At 36.2% G+C, this 16078-nt stretch overlaps 1 protein-coding gene and 1 pseudogene across 4 annotated transcripts; one reads left to right on the forward strand and one right to left on the reverse strand.

The window, feature by feature from the left end:
* Positions 1–1149: 1149 nt before the first annotated feature.
* Positions 1150–2624, forward strand: LOC109136011 (uncharacterized; annotated as a pseudogene).
* Positions 2625–10660: 8036 nt separating this feature from the next.
* Positions 10661–14228, reverse strand: LOC104890752 (uncharacterized). Of its 4 annotated transcripts, none has more exons than XM_010676334.3 (3): positions 14032–14228; positions 11353–11442; positions 10661–11250 (listed from the first exon to the last, which is right to left on the reverse strand). In XM_010676334.3, the coding sequence occupies exon 3, from the start codon at positions 11207–11209 to the stop codon at positions 10847–10849; it is 363 nt and encodes a 120-aa protein (XP_010674636.2). In that variant the 5' UTR covers positions 11210–11250; positions 11353–11442; positions 14032–14228; the 3' UTR covers positions 10661–10846. The 4 variants fall into 4 exon arrangements, with proteins under 4 accessions (XP_010674636.2, XP_057250361.1, XP_010674637.2 ...); XM_057394378.1 differs by having other exon boundaries at positions 11353–11459; XM_010676335.3 differs by having other exon boundaries at positions 11353–11475.
* Between the last annotated feature and the right edge of the window lie 1850 nt (positions 14229–16078).

The following is a 16078-nucleotide window of genomic DNA, read 5'->3' on the forward strand; positions in this document are numbered from 1 at the left end:
AACATATATTTTGTATTTCCTAGAGAATCATTTAAAGGGGGTCTGAGTATGTCAAGGAAAGGGGAGTAGTATGGTATTTATACCCCGTATGACACTCATTCTGTCAAACGGAACAAAATTTCCCTTGAATTGTGTTTTGCAATGATTATAAATAAAAGTCAAAGATATCCCTATCACATATGAGTTTGTATCTCCCAAGTTCGATTTTCAGTCATAACCAATTTTATGTGGTCATTTCTAAAGTCACGGGTAGAAAGTGTATAATAATACTGATTTGTGAGAAAGAACATGATATGTCTAATATTACAGCTAATGACATATATAGATAAGTCTTCTACAACCTAAGAGTGTCATGTATTTGCAAAACAACTTCATAATTAACATAAAGGAGCATTTTTTGTCTTTCTGTGTAAATCATTGATGCTTTCTTTTTGGTTAAATATGTATAGGATTATTCTGTATTTCAATACATCGTTCAAAGTTTATTAATTTAATATAGTATAGAGGTTAAACTCATTTGAGTTTCGAGTAGTACATAAGCGTATATTAAATCGAGTGGACGTATAGAATCTTTTATATGCTTTTACTGTAGTTGGTATATAAACATGCTCATTAAACAAAAAATTTCCCGTGCATTTTTGCACGGGTCCAAAAACGCTCCTTAATTTTGTCAAAAAAACTTGGCACGGTATACCATGTCGCTCCAAGTTCCGGTGATAAATACTATCTAAGAACGCTCCTTAATTTTGTCAAAGGTCCGACTTGCTACGAGGATATAAGAACCGTTGATGGTTTAGTGTATCCAACCTTCAAAGAAGCTTGCTACGCAAGGGGGCTGCTTGATGACGACAAGGAATACATAGACGCCATAACAGAGGCAAGCTTTAGAGAAACGGGGCATTATCTGCGGAATCTGTTTTGCATGTTACTTATGTCTGGTAGCTTATCTAAACCAGAAGACATATGGGAAAAGACATGGCACCTACTATCTGATGACATTCTATATAAACAACGTCGTATTCATAAAAACAAAGGTACAGGCTACAGTACTGTGCGTATTTACATTTTTTATCGCTTACTTGCATGTTTAATAATTGTGCAACGAAAAAACTCCAAAGTAATGGCAGTAGCCTTCGAAAATTCAGTGAGATGCCATTTCCAGATGAATTAGTCGTGTTTGAAGGTCAAAATAAGCTAATAGCGGATGAGCTTTCATATGACATACCCTCATTAATACTGAAATATGACAAACTGTTTCCATGTCTAACCGAAGAACAACTAATGGTTTTCAATGAAATAATGCACTCTGTTAATGGCCAATCAGGAGGTGTGTTTTTTGCATACGGATATGGAGGCACGGGTAAAACATACATTTGGAGGACATTGTGTGCTGCAATTAGGAAGATGGATGAAATTGTTTTGCCTGTAGCATCAAGTGGAATTGCGTCCCTATTTCTTCCAAAAGGTCGAACCGCCCATTCAAGGTTCGGGCTTCCACTCAATGCTTGTGAAAACTCTACGTGTGTAGCTATTAGGCCTGGTTCTGACTTAGCTGCATTGCTCATGAGAACAAAGCTAATTATCTGGGATGAAGCACCAATGATGCACAAATATTGCTTTGAAGCACTTGATAGGAGTTTAAAGGACATTATGCAAGCTATTGATCGAGATAATTTGCATCGACCATTTGGAGGTAAAGTTGTTGTCTTTGGTGGTGATTTAAGAGATTCTGCCTGTTATACCCAAGGGTACAAGGCAAGACATAGTATTTGCGACCTTAAACTCTTCGTTTCTATGGGATTCATGTAAGGTTTTGAAGCTTACACGCAATATGAGACTTCAATCATGTTCTTCTTCGTCTACCGCTAATGAAATAAGGGACTTCTCATAATGCATACTGAGCGTTGGTGATGGCAGAGCTGGGGGGCCCAATGATGGAGAAGTCGATATTGAAATCACTGAACATATTTTTATAGACGGTGGAGATGACCCCATATCATCGATTGTCGACAACACATACCCTTCACTCACTGATCACCTTTGGGAAGCCAAATACTTCCAAGAAAGAGCAATTCTAGCTCCAGCTAATGAAATAGTTGAGAAGGTTAATGATCATGTGTTGTCCACGATTCCAGGTCATGAGAAAATTTACTTGAGTTGTGATGCAATTAGTAAAGATGAAGGGAACTTAGGGGCTCATGATATATATTCTACTGAATTCTTAAACACAATAAAGTGCTCGGGCCTGCCAAATCATAGTATTAAGTTAAAAGTTGGTGTGCCGATCATGTTGCTTCGTAATATTGATCAAACATCTGGATTGTGTAATGGCACGAGGCTGGTAGTGAAGCATTTAGGCAATCGAGTGATTGAAGCTACTGTCATTTCAGGGAGCAATGTTGGTGACAAGGTATTCATCCCACAAATGACACTGACACCGTCTGACTCAACAAAATTTCCTATTTCAAAGACGGCAATTTCCTGTGACTGTGTGTTTTGCCATGACAATAAATAAAAGTCAAGGACAATCATTGTCGCACGTCGGGTTGTATTTACTAAGGCCTGTTTTCAGTCATGGTCAGCTATATGTCGATATTTCCCGAGTCACGAGCAAAAAAGGTTAAAATTCTTATTTTGATAAAGAGAATAATGTGTGCAAAACAACCACAAATGTTGTTTATAAGGAAGTGTTCCAAAATGTATAACTTCATACACATTTTTGTAATGTTTGTTAATATAACTTTTACTTATTCTTTCATTACAAAATTTGTTGTCTGCTATTCGTTTCATTGAAAATTTTGTCTTATTAAGCAAATCACTTCCCGTGCATTTTTGCATGGGTCCCAAAACTAGTTACTACTTCCTCCGTTTCTAAATAAGTGCAACATTTGCATAGTGTTTACTATTCACAGTTTAAACTTTAATTAGCTTTGGTGATTTACATTTTAGGAAAAACATAGTCATGTGGGATCTTGTTAGATTCGTCTGAACGTGAATTTTTTTAATATCAATTTTTACTTATTGATAATTGAAGATATTAATGGTTAAAATAATGCATTGGCAAACGTGAAAACATGAAATGTTGCACTTATTTAGAAACGGAGGAAGTATATACTAAAAGAGAAAACACTATCTCTGTTTTTCCCTCTCAAGCTGTTGATGTGGCAATTTCTCTAGCAATTTTTTCCCGCCTAAATGCATAAATGATGTCATTATTTTTTTTCCTTTTCTGCTATTCCTACTTTTTAACTCCCCCTTCCCAAGACTATGCATTAATGATTAAGAAAAGTATAGGTGTCAATATCTGGTGAAACTTATTCCCGCGCAATTGCTCAAAACTCTATAGAAAAAAATAAATAAAAATTCTCTAGAATGTTCCATCAGAAGAGGAGTTTCTTTCCTTCCTCCAGCCTCCACTGCTTCTGACTTTCAACAGTCCCTTTCCCCTTCCCTTATGGCCTCCACTGCTTCCTTTCTTTACAAATAATTTCAACTACTTAGACAGGGGCGGATCCAGGATTCTAAACCAGGGGTAGCGCAACTTTACATTACTAGAAACTCAAAAAAAAAAAAAGTTCGTAATTACTAAATTCCCAATTTCAACTTGATTTTCATTAGGTGTTCCTTTGGAAAAAAATTGAAATATCCCTCCCTTATTTTCTTTTCTGCTTCTGAAATATAGATTTTCATTCACTAATTATTCATTCCCACAACTACAATAATAGTAAACTAACAAATTCCACAAATTCCCAATTTCAACACCATATGATATATCATATATCACTAACAAATTTCCACAAATTCAACCCAATTAACAATCATACTTCCACAAATTCAGCCTAACTAGTAACTAACAATGAAAAAAACGACAATAATCAATCAAAATTCAACCTCACAAGTCACAATCAAAATTTCAACCCAAATTCCACAACAATGAACAATCAAATTCCACAACAATGAACAATCCACAAACTACTAATTCCACAAATCCACATACCACAATTTCCAAAAATTCTGAAATTCAGCCTAAATAATAAAAAAACTGCCATATAACAATTTTAGAGGAAAGAGATAGAAAGTTACCTGAATGCAGTGGCTGAACGCCGGATCTCGGAACGCCGAACCGCCAAAGTGCAACTATGTCGCTACTGTCGCCGTCACTCTCGCCGTCGCCGACCAATTTAAGTGAGAAAACTATTTCTGAAGAGCCGACTGCCGAGAAGAAAGAGAAAGAAAGTTAAGACTGACTACTCAAATTTTCCGACGAGACGACGACCAAAGTTAAGAGGGGATTAAGATTTAAGAACCAAAGTTAAGAGGAAACTCAAATTTAGGGCTAGATCTAGATTATAATTCGCGGAACAACAAACTTACCATTTTCTCCGACGAGACGACAACCAAGACTGACTACACCGACGACTGGCGACTGGCGAGACTCAATTTTCCGACGACACAGCACGTCAACACCGAGAATGGGAGTTGAGAGTTTGAGATTTGAGAGAGAGAGAGAGAGAGACTGAGTTTGAGGAGTTGAGAGAGTGAAATTTCCAAATGAAACGCGCTCCTTATTTTTTTGCGATTTTTTCCGATTTTTTGAATTTTTTTTTTTTTTTTTTTTTAAAAAGCAGGGGTAGCACGTGCTACCCCTTGTTACTACGTGGCTCCGCCACTGTACTTAGATGAATTTAAAGTCCATTGACATTTACGTTTGGTGTCTTCAAAGATGAATGTACCCGCATGCAAATTTCCAAAGATAAGTCACAATTTATTATTTACTTCTTTTTGTTCTTATTTGACTTAATCTTTATGATCATTTCTCTTGCTTTAGTTTCTCTTTATATGATTAGTTGGGTAAATTTTATAATTCAGTTTTACCAATGAAGATATGGTTTTAGTTGTCATTCTTTTTAATTGATTGTGAATTAGATTTTTGATTGAAAATCATTTTAATGAAATTGGGTTTGCTAAATATTTTGGTACTTCTTTAGTGAACCTTAATTTAGAATATGATACTTCCACTTAATGTTTTTTATGAACATGTACTTTGTGTAAATTGTTATTTAGATGTCTAGCCTTAAGATTGGCTTTCAACTAATATTCTATATACTTCCTCCGTTTTTTTTAGATGTTACACTTTCAAAAATTGTGGTTTTCTAGGCAAAAATTGGAGGAGTGATTAGGAGAGAATAAGTATAGGGGATTAAAGGGTGGGGACCATTGCACATGGGGGTTTAAGGGAAAGGAGGAGAGAGAAAAGAGGGACCACTAGTTGGTTCCCTCCAATTCTTTTTTACACGCTGATGAGAGAGAAGATGGGGAGCCAAATTTTTGGCAGCAATTGCAATTCCCTCCAAAATTTTTATAAAGTTGAAAATTTGCAAAAAATTTAAATTCAGCATTTCAAACATTGTTTAAGCCTATATTTCCCAAACTCTATCCTCTATATAAACCCCCAAAAATTAAATGAGGGCTTATTTCCCAAAATGAGGAGAGAGAAAATAATGTTTAGCACCATGGTTTAGTTTCTTTACAAAAATCAGATTGTTCCCACAAATCACTGCACACACATTGCACAGGAACAATTACAAAAAATTCCTACTTAATTAAGAACTGAAGTTTCCACCAAAAACTTCAAACTTCAGTCTTCAAAAAATCTTCTTCAGCATAATCACATGGGGTCAGCAGATGAGGGAGGGGAGTTTGGCCTTCAAGAGCTGCTGGAAATAGAAGGCATGGAGGATGAGTTGCTGATGCATGAGATGTGGACACATTACAACAGTGATGATGATGACACAGAGGATGATGATGATGGAGGTACAGCAGCAGCAGATGGCATTCAAGCAGACCAACCAATTCAGCAGGGTAACCCACAACAACAAAACACAGAAATAGAAAACAATGTAAGTTCATCAAGCCAAAAACCACATTTAACTTTAACAAAAAGAAGAATGTTGGTTGATGACCTACTTACCTCTGAAATAAATGGTAAATTTGCATGGGGTTTAAAAACAGAAATAGCAAAAAAACATGGCATAAGTAGGATGACATTAGATAGGATATGGAAAGATGCAAAAAAACAGAGAGAAGTTGGGCATGCCATATATGTGAGAAACAAAAAAGCAGGAAGATGTGGTAGGAAGCTTAAAGTATATGATGACAAATGGCTTCAGTCAGTCCCACTTAATCTCAGGACAAGTATAAGGGCATTTGCTGGATATCTAAAAGTCCCCCCCTCCACTGTTTACAGTCTACTAAAAGGGGCAAGCTGAGAAGTCACACTAGCAGCACCCACCCAAAACTGACAGAAGATCATAAGATTCAAAGAATGAAGTGGGTGTTACAACACATATTACCAGCAACAAGGACACAACACCAAAATTTGTTGACATGCAAAATGTTGTTCACATAGATGAGAAGTGGTTTTATTTAAGTCCAGATATGAGAAGTTTTACTTGCTTCCTGCTGAAGATGACCCTTATAGTTGCTGTCAGTCCAAGAGGTTTAAGATAAAAGCCATGTTCATGTGTGCCACATCTAGACCTATTAAGGACAGTGAGGGAAGGATGATACATGATGGGAAATTTGGTATCTACTCTTTTGTTGAGTATGGAAGAGCTAAGTATACAACAAAAAACAGAAGGGCAGGTACTATGTTGACAAAGGCAATTGAAAGTGTTACACTACCAGTTATGAGAGATATGATAGTTAACACTATCATACCTGCCATAATGAGGAATTGGCCAGAAGGTGTGTCCAAAGAAATATACATACAACAAGACAATGCTAGACCTCACATTCATGCATCAAACCCACAATTTATAGCAGCAGCAACTCAGAATGGATTCAATATCCAACTCATCAATCAGCCAGCTCAGTCCCCTGACTTGAATGTGCTAGACTTGGGGTTTTTTAGAGCAATTCAAATATCAATCATTTCCTAAGAACCTAGATGAACTGATTTTAAGAGTGCAGGACTGTTATGATTTCTTTGAGTCAGAAGTTTTGAAGTACACTTGGTTGCAATTACAATATGTTATGGTAGAAATACTAAAGTGCAATGGGGGGAACAATTTCAAGAATCCACACCATGCAAAAAGAAAGTTAGAGAGACTGGGATTACTTCCAGAAAATGTGGAAGTGGATCAAGCTGTGATAGATGAGGCAGTTACATACTTAAATGAGAGGTTTGTGAATGTAGGACAAGCATTTGACTACTTAGATGCACATCAAGAGTAGACTGGGCAGAAGATGTGGCAACTTATTTTTGAACATAACTACACTGTGTATGAAGGAAAAGAATGGGGAGCAACTTTTTGGTATATATCTACTTGCACAAATACACATTTATACTATTTACAAGACTTTTTGTCAAAGATTATGGACAAGATGAAGCAACACTTCTAAGCAAACCAGGAAGTTTTTGGGGGGTTCTTGTTTACTTATTAGACTATTTTGTATATGGTGAAGGACTGGTTTGTATAAGCAGTGATGCAAACATTTAATGAAGTTAAGCATTTATGGTTGTTTTTATTCTTTTGCATGTCAACAAGTCTTCGAGCCCCCAACTTTCGTTCTTGATTAATGAAAACATCCTTGGCAAATGCTTTCGCAGTTGTTCGTCTTTCATAAATCCATCAGGGTTAATTCAATGGCTCATTGAGGAAGCAATGGATGATTTAAAACCTCAACTTATTGGTTTAACACCAATAAGGAGCAAATCATCTATTGCTCTTCAAGCCCAATGTATGAGTCCCTTCATCATTTGGATTTAACTTTTTAAAATAATTTTGGGACTCAAGGGGGGAAGCAAGAGGGACAGTGGGGGACTTTACTTAACTCAGCACCCAAAAACATAAGGCAACCAAAAAACACAAGCCGACCAAAAACATCATCACATCATTAGCCATTTGTTCATCCTCAAACCTCCAATCCAAACCAACACCATAGGCTTCCCCAAATACAGAACCCAACCAAAAACAGCCAACCAAAATATTCCAAGCCAACCAAAAACATAACCCAACCAAAAACAGAAGGCAACCAACAGTTTCATAGGCAACCAAAAACAGCCAACAAAAACATTCATAGGCAACCAATAACACAAGCCAACCAAAAACAGAACCCAACCAAAAACAGAAGGCAACCAACAAATTCATAGGCAACCAAAAACAGCCAACAAAATGATTCATAGCCAACCAAAAACAGAAGCCAACCAAAAACAGAAGGCAACCAACAGTTTCATAGGCAACAAAAAACAAAACCCTACCAACATATTTCATAGGCAACCAAAAACAGCCAACCAGAAAATTCATAGGCAACCAATAATAGCCAACAGCAAACCAATAGGAATTCCAGGGACTCAAAAATTTTAAAAGGCAACGAAAAACAGAAGGCAATAGAAAGAGTTAGGATGATAGAACCTCAGGGAGTCAAAGAATCTGCTTTCTCCTGATAAGGAAGCAATGAGTTTCAGGATCAAGTTCTGAACTTGTGCAGGGACTCATCGGAATTTCAAGCTCACCCTCACCATCCTCAGCCTCCTCATCATCTTGCAGTTCTTCAACCACATCAAAGACCTTGAACCCCCCATCAGACTCAACATACATAGCATAAACTGTGCCTTCATCGTCATAGACGTTGAAGGCAGTAGAAGAGAAACCCACACACTCACATTTCCCCTTCCTTTTACACCCAACAGTTTCCTTCATCTTCTCCTTCCCCTTCTCCTTCTCCTTCTCCTTCTCTTTCTCATTCTCCTTCACCTCTTGAATTTTACCATTCTTTCCAACAGTGTAAAAACATGGAGCCCTTAAAGCGTAAACAATCTCATGGGTAGAACGGAGATTTTCCTTACCTTTTTCCCCATCCCCTTCTTCCTCAACCCTAGATCTAGGCCTCAACCTGTGTGAAATTGGTCTGGGGTCCAAGATCTGCTGAAATTGGGGACTCATTTTTTTAGGGTTCGAAGAAGAAGAGGGACGGAATTCCCTTGGTAACCCCGTAACCAGATAGAAAACTTCAACCACCACACCAAAGCCTTGAAGGCATAAGGGCGAAGCAAGTGCTTTGCATCTCCACTGTCATAGAGCCTCCTTGGCCAAGGAGACCCAGACTCAAACGCATGCATCAACTCGCGAATGGAATCAGACTCATCCGCGTCGTCTGTTTGGAACAAGGCATCAACTAGGGGTTGGAGATTAGGCACATACTTCTTCGTCATTTTTTTAGGGTTTTTGAAGAAGGGGAAGATGAAGTACAGAGAGAACAGTGGGGATTTCAAGAGGAGAATGGAGAATTCGAAGTTTAAAGGGGAAATTTGAAGAGGAAGTGAAGAAATTTAGAGAGAGAAACTGAAGTCCAGTAGAGAGAGGAAGAGAAGATCAGAAGAGGAGAAATGAAAGTGGAGAGAGAAAAGATAAAGTTTTGAGAGAGAGAATGCAGTTCGTAGTTTTAGGGTTAGGGAATTGGAGGGGTTGGGGAATTGGGGAAGAACTTTAATGGGGGGGATGAATCAATTGGGGGAGGGGGGTTGAATCTATTAAATGATCATGGGGAAGATGAAAAGGTAGTTGGGGGTTTTAATTTTGGTGGGAATGGTTAAAATCTGATTAGATTAAGTAAGGATTTAATAGGGTAGATTAAGAGTGTTTTAATTTTTAAGTACGTAGTTAGCAAGGGTAATATGGACATTTCACAAGGCAAAAGTTACTAAATAAGAAAATTTTAAAAAGTGTAACATCTATTTACAACCATGCAATTTTAGGAAAGTGTAACATCTAAAAAAAACGGAGGAAGTATGTTAGTTTAGTTTAGGCACGAATGCCAGTTTATGATGAATATGTTGTGCTCTATAAACAACTTTCGTTAACTATACCATCAAAGTTACCCATCAACTTACCATATGTATACCCGTGTATACTTTCGTTAACTATACCATCAAAGTATTTTTTTTATTTAGTATAAATATTATTTATTAATATTAAAGTTTTTACAATATCTAAAATTATTATCATAAATATAATAATAATGATAATAATAATTAAAAATAATAATATAGTATTAATCATAATATTATTTACATTAATATTATTTAGTTGACATTAATGCATATTTTTCTTGAATTTTATCAATAGTTATATAAGTGCTCATGTGTGTGATATGTGTTGTATCTATCAAGGTGTTTCATGATTTTATGTTAGGAATTAGGACTTGGTGTATGTGATCACTTTAATTATAGGGAATTCTTCATCTAGGGCTGGGGAAAACGTTCCTTTAATAGACACATGTAACTATTTTTGGAACAACTAAAAAAGGGATAGGTTCCAATAATTTAGGGACGGACGAAATATTTTTTCTTTGTGAAATATAAATGGAAGATATTCTATCATTTACAAGATATTCACTTTATCACATTCATATGTCTAAATTGGAGGAAATAAAGATGGATAGATACATATTTTTGCTTGGAAAAGTATTATAGTACTTCATTTATCAACATAATTCATCGAAATTAATTCATAACCGTGCATTGCACGGGTACTAACCTAGTTACTCTATATATTTTGCAAAAGTGGTAATAAATGATGATGTAATTCTATAAAAAAAAATGATATTTAAGGATGAACAAACATTACCATAGATACTAACATGGGACGAAGCCATATTTGGTTAAGGAGGAATGGTGGTGTATCTTTAGGGTTTCCCAAGAAAAGAAGCACATATTTAGCAAGATCATTTGAAAGACAGGGAGGAGTTTACATTTTACATTCATGGTCCCTCAGTCCTAGTATCTGAATTGTGAACAGCAAAATGATAGGGTGAAAAGTGAAAACCATATCTACTAGTATAACTAAATATCCTTTAAAGAGAGCAATGACAATTGTTCTTCAACAGCGCAGTCAATGTGACAAGAGGTTCGACATGATGAAGGGATAAGAATAAGACCGAGGCCACGTTGTTCCATAGGTGAATTAGATGAGGACCGTCTAACACTTCGAAACTCTATGGCATCTTGCAAAATTATGTTCCCCTGCTTATCCATGCAATGAAAATTCCCCATGAAAAAACGACCATCATTTACACCTACCAGCATTCTACGAAACAGCAACTTCTTGACTGCGCCAACAGCATTCACATCGCTGGTCTTTGAATGGCATTCGTTTGAGAAACCTTCTGGATATACAGATGTTCCGGCCTCTCCTTCAAATTCCATATCCAATTACCAAGTTGTGTAACCAGATCAGCTTTCTTCCACTGCACAAAACAGGAGTATGATATAAGCTAGCAATGGGAGGAGTAACAATGCAACTTAATCTATACTAAAGAAAAGGTTATATAAAGAATGTATTCCTAAACCCTTGAAGTGATTTTATAGTTGTTAGAATCCAGTTGTTTGGGCAAGTTGCTTGTAGTGTTTAACCAACCATCACGCCATCCAGCACAGTCCTCTTATCCGCATAAACCTATGAATAAGCATAGCTGCTACTACAAAGCTTAGCTCAAACAAGCAAAACGGAAAATTCTCCTCTTAAAGCGGAAAGCAGCATAGCTAGTACTACAAAGCCTAGCCCAAACAAGAAGCAAAGGAAAGATTTTCCTCTTAAAGCAGGAAGCAGTAAAAGCACATATTAATGGAATAACTCCAGCTAATGGTCAAGTATACAAGCAACCTGAATTGCTACATCCATAATAGCATAAACATGTTGGATTGCAAACATAAGACCTTCTAAGAATTCAAATTTCATTATTTAATTTACATACCCTTATGCAACCCATCATGCATCAATTCACATGCATTCACCATGGTGCTACAACTCTTTAGCAAACAAAAGACTTGGCTGGAGCCATTGAGAAAGAGGCACGGATGAACATTAGCATATACACTAGGACTGCCGACTGAAGTGGTAAGCTTAGCTAGTTAATTATATTGAACTTTGGACATGTTTGATTATACTAGCTAATAATAGCAGTAAAGTGTATAATGACATTGGGTGACTCAAGGTGCTAGAATAATTTTGCAATACCTATCCAAAATCTTAATGGAAGATGGACCATGTCGCGTTCATCTAAATGGACAAATACAAGACTTCAACTTGAATCACCAATGTATATGGACCACTGTAGGAAGGCATCCTCTAAATTAAATATAAATAGAAGTTGGGATTATTACAAACACTTTTTCTAATTTTAAAACCATTATTCTTCACTTATGTTATCTGTATCCTATCTCAGCCAATGTGTAGGAATTAGAATCACTCTTGGCTGTAGGGAGTAGGGACTGGTTTAATTTAAAACATCCTGGGTTTTTAACTATTGTTTCATAAATTCAAAAACAATGATGGTTTTCATTCTAAACTAATAATAATACTCTTGAAGCAATAAGAAACCTTGCAATGTTCAACCTTTTCATTTGCCTTTTATGTTCTCTTAAGGCTTTTCATATCCATAAAGTATGGTATGTCCCAATGCATTACACAAAGTATTTTGATGACACATACAGAGTTTATGGTTCTCTCATAACTTATCAATTGGGAAGCAAGCTGTAGACCACTTGGAAAAGGAACATTAGTCAATTCCCCTAACATAAGAAGTCCAACAAATGCAGGACTTAGCATAGCAATCCATAAAAGAAAACCAAGGAATTGGCAAAAACAAGGTGACAACCAAAAGGAACTACTAATAACTAAGTAGAATTGATATGACTCAACGAAGCAGCTTATTAAGGTCCACAACATTGTTGCATATAGACATCTGTACCCGCAAAAAGTTCTCTTTCTATCTACCACACAATTACTACTACGCCTATTGTGACTCTCAATACAAAAATCAATATTGGGAATATAGTCCCATAGACCTCTATAAAAGAAGTCCAATCTAGATAAAAATTGATAGCTTGTACCTCCATTGTATCAAATATCAATTATCACTTTAAGTACCAAACTTCTCCATTTGATAAATATGCTACCTAGTACCATAATAATGTCAACCAACCCAGAAAAAAAAGTAAAACAAACTGCATCTGTTTGTTGAAGACTAACACCTCTAAAATATTCAAGCTAATAACTACGCTGAAAGATTAGAGAAACACTATTATAGTGTTTATGTTATCATTGACAGTCAATTGATTGAAGCTAAGAACTGATGTTTCCAAATAAAGTTGAATGGTAGGAAGAAAAAAAATTCCAAATTACTTTGAAGTTTATATCCCCACAACTTTATATGACATCAGGTTTTTAACTAATTGACGAAAACCAGCATGCTTGGGACTCTTCAATTACATTTCGGAAAAATATCCATTCTCCTCCTATCATAGTGGCAGCTTAGCGTAGATTTAGACCTGAGCTAGCTTTCTTAGGTAATGCAAATGAACTGATTCTTTAAATTTTGGACAAGACATTTTTCATTGATCACACAAGCTATCATTGAATCCGTCGTCCTATGCTTGACAACTTGATCATTCTTAGAAATTTACTTACTAGAAAATAGGAATCCCACCAATAATCACCTAAAGGGCATAACAAATACTTCTATTGCATTGCCTTCTAGATAAGAGAGCTCATACTATCAACAAATATGTGGAAAATGTACCCCTTTTTTTTTCCTTCATGTCCTATACTCTTATGAACTTCAATGATTAGCTAAATTTCTAGTCTAATTAATCTAATTTCACACATCAGAAAAAAGAAAAAAGCTAAAAAATGTCAATGAACAACCTAGCAAGATGGTTCAACTTCATCAATCAAGAACACCCATGAAATTAATAAGTCAAGAAAAAAAAAATTCCAAAACAAGCGCAGCAAAGCAACTCAACTTCATTCATAACATAAGTTCGACCGTTATCATAACAGAAAACTTCCGAAAAATGTCAGCAACCACAAAATCGCAGATGATGAGATGAACCCTAAAGATCTGATTTTTTTTTTGAGCTTATCAATGTAAAATCTAAAAGATAAAAAAATCAAAATTAATGCTCAAATATGTGGAAGATTAAAGTGTTGAAGCATTAAAATTTATATAAAGTACATCTGAATATACCTTTGAAAATTTTGGAAGAACGAAGTTTTCGATCTCGTCGAAAGAGTTAAGATTACCCGCAGTGCTATTCTCTGACTCTTCGTGTGAGTTGATCGTTTTGGGAGAAGGTAATTTGATGCTGGAAATCCGAATGCGTCGAGTTGTTAGATAGAAAGCTGGAATGGAGGAATGCTAGAGGGACAAAAGGAGGTGTAAAGTTTTTGCCTAGAAGGCTATAGAGGTGATCATGGCCGGGTTCGGGCCGGGCCGCACCCAAAAAAAATTGTCCAATGGTCGGGCCGGGCCGGTCCTAAATTGCGGATCGAATTTTTGTGTCCAAAGCCCGCTATTTCGGGCCTAAATTAGTGGGCTTTTGCGGGCCAAAACGAGTCGGGCCAAAAAATAGACTAAAAAGTTGTTTTTGGCTTGCTCAAAGCTCGCCAAAGCAAAAAAAAAGGACGGTCGGGCCCGGCCCGAGGGTCGAAAAATTTTGCCCGAAACCCGGCCCGAAAATGGGCCGGGCCAAAATGATCACCTCCAGAAGGCTAGAAGTAGGGGTGATCATGGCCAGACCGGACCAGGTCCGAGTCGCGCCTAAAAATTGCCCATTAATCGGGTCAGGCCAAAATTTGGACACAAAATTATGTGTCCAAAACCCGCTATTTCAGGCCTAAATGAGCGGAGCTTTTTGGATCGAAATCGGGCCAAGTCAAAAAAATAGACTAAAAAATCATTTTTGGCTTGCCCAAAGCAAAAATCGTGTTGGGCCCGACAAGGAATTATTCACGAAATTAATTAAAATCTTCAATAAAAGAAGTTAGTGAGATATTTTGAAAACATAATAATTCGTATTTATAAAGTTCAACCAATATCATTTTAACATCTATAATCGTTAAAGAATTATAATAAACTGTTGACAAGGAATTAATGAATCATCTTCCAAATTTTTCAGTGATGGTGTTAAACAGTTAAAATCGATCAACTTCAATTTTAAAAAATAATTTCTATAGAACTTCCATAATTGAAATTACTACCAAAATAATTTTAGATTCGAAAAACATGCTCATTTGTATATGGAACTACATAAGGTTGTTGACGCACGCATCACGTGCATATACGACTAGTATCTAGTAAACAAAGAACATAGTACATCTAAGCCAAGTTCTTTTCGACTTATTTTCAATTCATTTCCATTTAATTAATTTAAGTTCAGTTAATTTCATCTTATCTCATTCGAAAAGAATGGGGCACTAATTGCAACCAAAGCATCCTTTAATAACAACTACACTATTTTTTTTGCTGAATATATCATAAAAAAAAACGATCACTTCCTCCGTTTCTTTTTAGTTAATCAGCTTCACTTTTAGGGATAATTAAGAAGAATGTACATAAAAAAAAAAAAAAAAAACTGAAAAGGTAAAGAGAGAAACTAAAAAGTGAGATAGAGAAATTAAAAAGTGGGTTAAAATATTAAAAAACGAATGACATAGGTAAAAAATAAAAAGAAAGTAGATAAGACATATTACAATAGAGCTGATCATTTTGGCCCGGCCCGACCTAATTTTGGACTGGGTTTTTGGCCCGCGGTTGGGCCCGACCTGATTTTTTTGCTTTGGACGGGCTTGGACAAGCCAAAAATGACGTTTTAGTCTATTTTTGGCCCGGCCCGATTTCAGCCCGAAAAGCCCGTTCATTTTGGTCCGAAATAGCGGGATTTGGGCTAAAAATTTTGGCCTGACTTCTTACCCGACCCGACCCGACCAATGGGCAAATTTTTTTGGGCGAGGCCCGGCCTGGCCCATTATTACCTCTAATTATATTACCAAGAATAGAAAAACACAATAATGTGTAGATTAAAAAGAAATATCACAAAAACAAAATGTGTAGATTACTCCCTCATCTCTTTTTTAGTTGCTATATTTTATATTTTGCATTTTGCCATTTTTTAGTGTCTCAATTTACTTGTAATATTTGCTAAATATTTCTACTTTCCCACATATTATTTACCTCTATACCCTTAATTTTGTCTTTTTTGAACAAAAAGACAACTAATTTATGTTTTCTTGGC

Source organism: Beta vulgaris, chromosome 4 (assembly GCF_026745355.1).
Source record: "Beta vulgaris subsp. vulgaris cultivar EL10 chromosome 4, EL10.2, whole genome shotgun sequence".
NCBI classification, from domain to species: domain Eukaryota; kingdom Viridiplantae; phylum Streptophyta; class Magnoliopsida; order Caryophyllales; family Amaranthaceae; genus Beta; species Beta vulgaris.